Source organism: Microtus ochrogaster, unplaced genomic scaffold (genome assembly GCF_000317375.1).
Source record: "Microtus ochrogaster isolate Prairie Vole_2 unplaced genomic scaffold, MicOch1.0 UNK14, whole genome shotgun sequence".
NCBI classification, from domain to species: domain Eukaryota; kingdom Metazoa; phylum Chordata; class Mammalia; order Rodentia; family Cricetidae; genus Microtus; species Microtus ochrogaster.
Window position 1 is genome coordinate 371,110 of NW_004949112.1, and position 7,315 is coordinate 378,424.

General features: G+C 51.9%; 1 protein-coding gene across 1 annotated transcript in view; it reads left to right on the forward strand.

Annotated features, from left to right (window-relative positions):
- The window catches only part of Otog (otogelin), a 70,017-nt gene that overhangs the window by 56,591 nt on the left and 6,111 nt on the right, over nt 1–7,315 (forward strand). Inside the window, exons 41-49 of the mRNA XM_005366751.2 lie at nt 2,058–2,278; nt 2,438–2,576; nt 3,954–4,148; nt 4,349–4,561; nt 5,066–5,170; nt 5,303–5,410; nt 5,735–5,836; nt 6,022–6,120; nt 7,055–7,095. Coding sequence (XP_005366808.1) covers nt 2,058–2,278; nt 2,438–2,576; nt 3,954–4,148; nt 4,349–4,561; nt 5,066–5,170; nt 5,303–5,410; nt 5,735–5,836; nt 6,022–6,120; nt 7,055–7,095 — 1,223 coding nt within the window. The remainder of the gene's footprint in view (nt 1–2,057; nt 2,279–2,437; nt 2,577–3,953; nt 4,149–4,348; nt 4,562–5,065; nt 5,171–5,302; nt 5,411–5,734; nt 5,837–6,021; nt 6,121–7,054; nt 7,096–7,315) is intronic.

A 7,315-nucleotide genomic window follows, 5' to 3' on the forward strand; every position in this document is an offset into this window, starting at 1 on the left:
CCACCACCATCACCACTAACACCACAGTCATAGCCACCACCATCACCACTAACACCACAGTCATACCCACCACCATCACCACTAACAAAACAGTAATACCCACCACCATCACCACTAACACCACAGTCATAGCCACCACTGTCACCACTAACACCGCAGTCATAGCCACCACCATCACCACTAACACCGCAGTTATAGCCACCACCATCACCACTAATACCACAGTCATAGCCACCACCATCACCACTAACACTGCAGTCATAGCCACCACCATCACCACTAACACCGCAGTTATAGCCACCACCATGACCACTAACACCACAGTCATACCCACCACCATCACCACTAACACCACAGTCATAGCCACCACCATCACCACTAACACCACAGTCATAGCCACCACTGTCATCACTAACACCACAGTCATAGCCACCATCACCACTAACACCACAGTCACAGCCACCACCATCACCACTAACACTGCAGTCATAGCCACTGCCATCACCACTGTCACCACCACCACCACCACTTTTTTCTCTTCTTTTCTTCTATACTCCGTTCTTCTCTGGCAAAGATGGCAGGATCCAAGCAGGCCGTGTTTTCTCTGGGATACCTTTGGGATATCTCTTGGTGATTCCAAACCCAGACCAAAGTGTCACTATTAAGAAAATTAATAAAGTTAGTCTAGAGAGATGGCTCGGGGGTTAAGAGCACTGACTGCTCTTCCAGAGGACCCAGGTTCAATTTCTAGCCCCCCATGGAAGAACTGTCTGTAACTCCAGCTCCAGGGGACCTGACACCCATGGCAAAATGTCAATGCACATAAAAATAAAAAAAGAAAATTAATAAAATCAAAGAATTTAGCCTCGAGTAATGTTTTACTTATGTTTGCAGAAGCAGTAGTTGGAGATGTCAGAACAGAAATCAGATCATTCTCATGTCTATTCTGTCTGAACTATCCCTTGATACATACACTGGAGCCCCTGCTAGGCAACAGGGAGTGCTGAGATCAGTGAGAACTGGGAAAGAAGCCCTGTGGCACATTCCTGCAACAGTAGCTGTTGCCCTGACCTAGGAAGGTCGCAGATGGGAGGATGGGAGGCACCCCGGGAGGAAGGACATTTGAGAAAGCCATGCAGGCAGGAAGAGTAGCACAAACAAAGCCACAGGCAAGAAAAGGCGCCCGTGAAGCCGAAAGCACCTGTGGAGGAGAGGGATGGCATGGAAAGGGGGAGGAGTTGTAGCGGGTAAGCCACATCCTTGCCCTCATCTCAGGACCCCACACACGGGAAGCATGTTTCCTGAGAACATGACTTCCCACATGACTAGTGACAAGTCATGCTCCGGATTTCTTCCTTATTTAATGTTCAGAGTGAGTTCACAGAGCCTCACAGAAGGAAGATGGTAGGGTCTGTGGACCAGGTTGTAAGTGCCCTCCACCTTAACTCACACTCCCTTGGCGGGGTGTGTCACAGTCACATCCAACTGCAAGAGAGTCTGGGAAAGTGGATTCCTGATTCCAGAGAGAGAAGGAAACAGCTGTAGGGGTCAGCTCGCAGCCTCTACTGGAGCAGGCTCTTAGGGGATGGCTTTTCATTCGGATGTGGCAGACACAGAGATTGGGAAGTAGAGCAAAGGATTCCCACTGCCTTTTACATAGATGGAACAATTGCTCACATTTTGCCTCTCTCCTCTCTCTCTCTCTCTCTCTCTCTCTCTCTCTCTCTCTCTCTCTCTCTCTCTTCCTCCCTCCCTCTCCCCCCTCACACACACACAGTAATATGTACATGTAGTATATACACACATATATAGGCATGTATGCATATATCCCTGAACCATTTTAAAGTAAGTTCAAAACACGATGTCCTTCATCCCTAAACATTTTGGTGAGCACCTTCCTACACAGCAGGTGCCCTGGCTCCCTGTGCCTCACTTTCCTCACCTGTCACATGGCAGGTAGCAGTGACACCTTTCAGAACCATCTGAAGGTTGCTGGGTAGAGCCAACTGGGGAGGCAGTGTTCTCTGTGCCTATTGGGACCATTATGCCCCTTTCAGGTATCTGTGACGGAGATGCAGCCAATGATCTCACCCTGAAGGATGGCTCTGTAGTGGATGAGGCAGAGGACCCCGCTCCCTTTCTGGACAGCTGGCAGGTGCCCAGCTCCTTGACCTCAGAGGGTCAGACCCGCTTCCGCCCAGACAGTTGTGCCACAGCTGACTGCTCGCCCTGCCTTCGCATGGTGTCCAACCGCACTTTCAGCGCCTGCCACCGCTTTGTAGGTGCCCGTGGAGTGCAGCATGGGGAGACTTGCTGGGCTAGGGAGGGCAGCAGCCATCTGCAGAGACACCGTAGTCTTCTGGGCAGAGCGAGGCAGAGCTGGGCCCTGGGAAGTGGGGCACCAGGATGGGCAGCACTATCTAATACATTGGTCCAGGTCTCCCCAGAGTCGTTCTGTGAGCTGTGGATCCGGGACACCAAGTATGTGCAGCAGCCCTGTGTGGCACTCACTGTGTACGTGGCTATGTGTCACAAGTTCCACGTGTGCATCGAGTGGCGGGGCTCCGACTACTGCCGTGAGTGGGGGTCTGGGCACCTTCTTCCCTAGTTCTCTTCCCAGACCCTCCTGACACCGATGCTTCCCTAAGCTTAGTCACGACTTCATTCATTAATTGTATTAATGAGCTTATAAATATTTTACATGTGTATTTGAATTTTATGTTCGACACAACACATTTGATATTAGTTAATGAGCTTTTGCTATATTTGTATAAATGAACGAGGAATATTTTATTTTAATTTATTTTTAATTTGAGTTATTTCTCTGTACAGTGGGGACAGCAATATTTGCTCCTTGGGTCAATAGGAGATAATGGGTTGGGTGTCCATTTCTCCACACCCACCTGTCACGTGATTGCTGTATGGTAGCTCCCTTTGCTTAGCTTCCGGTCACCTTCTCGTCTTTGGATCTCTTCCTCCCTGCTTCTTCCTCCCCTCCATCCTATTGGAGTCAGTCAGGGGTAGAGGGTAGAGCATTTTGATTTCCAGAAAGGCTGGGACAGCTCCTGGGAGGGCATATCTACACATGATAGGTGTAAAGGAAAAGATATTTCATATATAGAGTAGTATTTTTCAAACTGTGGATCTCGACACAGAGGGTGCGCAGCCAATTTGAGGAGAGCAACACCAGCATTTTTTAAAAAAAAATGCAATGAAATATGACATACAGGATATATCATGCATAGTAAAAAAGTTTTTTTCAGTTCAACAGTAATTTTCAATCCAGCTCGTCACGGGGGGAACTTGGGAAAGCACTGGGCTCCTTTGGAGGTTCACTTGGTGTGGAATGGGACTCTGCCCAGCAGGCTGGTATGTACTGGATCATAACCACAGATCCACTGTCTCTAGTCAAGACTGCTGGAAAACACTGATCTAAAGCTAGGGGTTGACAAACATTTTCAAGGGGCCAGATAGCGAATACCGTGTCTTGTGAGCCGTATGGCCTCTTTCTGAAGGACCCTGCTCTACCCTTGCAGAGCAGAGACAGACGAAGGCCACACATAAACAAATGGACTGACACCTATCCATGATGGCTGACACCTGTAGTCCTGGTGCCTGGAAAGCTGAGCCAGGAGAATGAATTTTGCCTTAAGTAATGAAAACCTGACTCAACAATAACAAAACAAAGTAAACCCAAAGCAACACCGACATTTACACAAATGAGTGGGCACATCTGTGCTCTAATAAAACTTTATTTGAAAAGCAGACACTTAGCAGCACTTAGGTTAGGAAGCGGTCCTTTGATGGTTCCTGATTAGAGGAAGGAGGTGCAGTATTAAGGCATAGACTTAGGTACTCTGTGCTCCTCCTCACCCCTTCCAACTCTTGCTGCCCTTGTCAGGGATCCCTGACCGGGAACTTGACTAGGCCCGATGCCCATGTTACCCCTACAGCCTTCCTGTGCTCCAGTGACTCTACCTACCAGGCATGCATAGCAGCGTGTGAACCCCCCGAAACATGCCAGGATGGGATACTAGGCCCACTGGACCCAGAGCAGTGCCAAGTTCTGGGTGAGGGCTGCGTGTGCCTGGAGGGTACCATTCTTCACCGGCGACATTCTGCACTCTGCATCCCCGAGGACAAGTGTGGTAGGTCCCTGCCCTCCCCAAATGTACCCCCCAGCCCAGTCTTAACACTAGGGCCTCCTTTGCTTCCTGAAGACCATGGTAAAAAACACTTAGCATCCTTCCAAATCTGCTTTGGGGTGGTTCATGTTTGGATGGGAGGGATCCTAGCCTGAAACAGTCTGGTCCTTAGTCCCCTGTGCCCTGACATGCTCCCACTGCAGCCTGCACTGACAGCACAGGGGTGCCACGAGCCTTGGGGGAAACCTGGAACAGTTCCCTGAGTGGCTGCTGCCAGCAGCAGTGCCAGGCCACAGACACCATCATAGCCATGGACGTGGACTGCCCTGGTCCCCGACCCGAGAGCTGTCCGCGCTTTGGAGAAGTGATCCTGTTACAGCCCACAGAGGACCCCTGCTGCTTGGGGAGTGTGTGCGGTGAGCCTGACTCTCGACTTCCCTGGCTGTCAGCTTTAAGCTAGCAACAGGTTCTAGTTGTGCCTGCTGTATGACCGTGACAACTGGAAAACTGTCAGGGCAGGCTGGAAAATTAAAGCATCTTTTGGGGTGTTGATGGGGGAAGTAAGAACCAGGCTGGGCGGGGCAGACACTTGGCTTGGTGTGTAGTGGGCAGAGGTCTGGGATCAGCATCCTATTTAGCATCCCCCTCTAGACCAACTCCGTAATCAGTCACAGGCTGCCCTGGTTCTCCCGTAATGTGAGGCTGCTCTGCTGCTCTTGGCACCCACCTTGGCGTGCGGGTGCTAACACTGGCACACAGAGCACCTAGATGAATGTGTACTGCTCTTCAGTCTCTGCAGCCATTTGAGAGTGGGGGTGGGGAGGGGCTGGAAGGAGTCCACGTGTGCAGGCACCCAGTGGCCCTGGTAAGCAGTGAGGACACAGGCCTCCAGATAACAGGTTCTGTGTCCTGCTGCCTAGTGTGTAACCAGACTCTATGCGAGGGCCTCGCTCCCACCTGCCGCCCAGGCCACAGACTCATCACCCACTTCCAGGAAGACTCCTGCTGTCCCAGCTACAGCTGTGGTAGGTGGTGGGGACAGAAGAGTGGGTGGACCTGAGGAGCCTGGGCTGTGCTCTGAGTTCTGAGTCCACGATGGAGATGACAGAGGGTTAGGCAGGGCTGCTTTCAGAGTTCACATCCTCTTCTCTCCTCAGAATGTGACCCTGGTCTGTGCGAGGCCAAGCAGGTCCCTGCCTGTCGCGAGGACCAGATCTTGATCGCGGGCCGCCTAGGGGACTCCTGCTGTACCTCCTACTTCTGCAGTGAGTGGCTGTGGGCTCTTCCTCAATCCTACTTCTATGGTGACTGAGAGGAAAAGCTGGGGCATTTGTATGAGGGGGTAGAGGGAGAAGGATGAAGCCACTGCCCAGTAAGCCACGCAGGACAAAGAGAAAAATGGGTAGGTTACCGAGCACGAGAAATCAGTGTGTTTTCAGGGATGGACTTTGGGTTGACATAGAAGAACACATAGGTTCTGATGCCAGGATACCTGAGACCCCAAAATTCTGCTTTTGGCTGACTAGATGCCCTGCTCCCTCACTGTGAGAGGAACTTCTATGACAGCGGTGGCCTTTCTGTCTCCACAGGCTGTGGTGAGTGTCTAGATCCCATCCCCGAGTGTCAGGAAGGAGAGGTGCTCACTGTACACAGGAACACCACGGAGCTCTGCTGCCCTCTGTACCAGTGTGGTGAGTCCCACGCGTGGAGAGACGGTGGGCCTGTGAGAGATGCCTGCCCTGTGGGGGTGTGGGTACAAACAGGGGCTGGGAGGTACCCCATCTGACCAGTACTGCATCCTGAGCGGTCATAAAGTCTGAGGTGTCTGAGACTAATCTGTCACCTGTCTCTCCCACTCCTGCTGCATGCTCCCCAGTGTGTGAGAGCTTCCGCTGCCCACAGGTGCAGTGTGGTATGGGTACTTCCCTGGTGGAGGTCTGGAGCCCGGACCGCTGCTGCCCCTACAAGTCCTGTGGTAAGTTTCAGTCAGATATGGGTGGGGAAAGAGCCCTCACCACCATCAGCTTTGCTGAGATCAGCCTCCCTAAGCTGTGAGCAGGGCTCCTCTCCTCCTGCCCCACTCTGAGCATGCAGAACCCGACAGTTTCTTCCCCGGGATCACAAATGGTTTCTCATTCAGAGTGTCATCCTTGCATTGCCTGATAGTCTGTAGAGACTCGGGTCTGCTGGGAAGAACAATAATCAGTGATTAGTAGTGAACAGTGGTGAACTTTACACAATGCTTGAAAGGTACATTAGCAAACCAGGAGAGTGTTCTGCTGCTGGCTTTCAGACCTCATGAGAATATGTGCTTCGTGAGGGCAGGATCATACTCAGCTTTATTCCTCATGCCTTCAGGGCACAGAGCAAGCCAGCCGTCTAGGGAATCCCCTTGATGTGTGAGCTAGAGACCCAGAAAGGACTTTCCCAGGTGCTCTGGCCTGCGACCCTTGCTCCTCAAATCTAAAGCTGGTGTGCCCCTTCCGGTAGTTCCAGGTGCCCCCGGCCACTGTGCACAGAGAGAGCAACCCAGCCAAGGCTGTGCTGACAGGGCTCAGCTGCTGGAACTCACTTGTGGGAAACACAAGTGCAAGGAAGTTGCATCTTGTGGTGTTTGCACCTGGAGAGGTCCCACACATAGGGGAGAGAAAGGAAAATGTACGCGTGTTCTGTCTGCCAACTTCACTTCCCTCCACACCCAGTCAGGAGTGGGACAGTCAGGACTGCCCGCCCACCTAAGCAGGAGTGCTCTGTCCCCTGCATGTGGGGGTGAGAAGAAGTGGCTGGTATTTCTCTGCCCACCTACCTGGGTGGACCAGGCTTAGAGTTGTGCCTCAGGAGGGAATGGTCTGCAGTGCAGTGTCTGAACGTCCCTGGTGAGGTAGGTTATGGCCTTTTGTGTTTTTCAGAGTGTGACTGTGATACAATCCCTGTGCCCAGATGCCATCTGGTATGGAGACCCTGTCTCTCCCCACCCTTATTGGTCTGCTTCTCTTTTCCTTTCCTCTCTTCTCTTTCCCTTCTCCTGGAGACTCTACCAAACCTAATACAGAGTTGGTGGGAGGATGGTGGGGATGGTGAAGATGATGGAGGCGGTGATGATGTGGAGGCGGTGAAGATGATGGAGGTGGTGAAGATGATAGAGGTGGTGATGATGTGGAGGTGGTGAA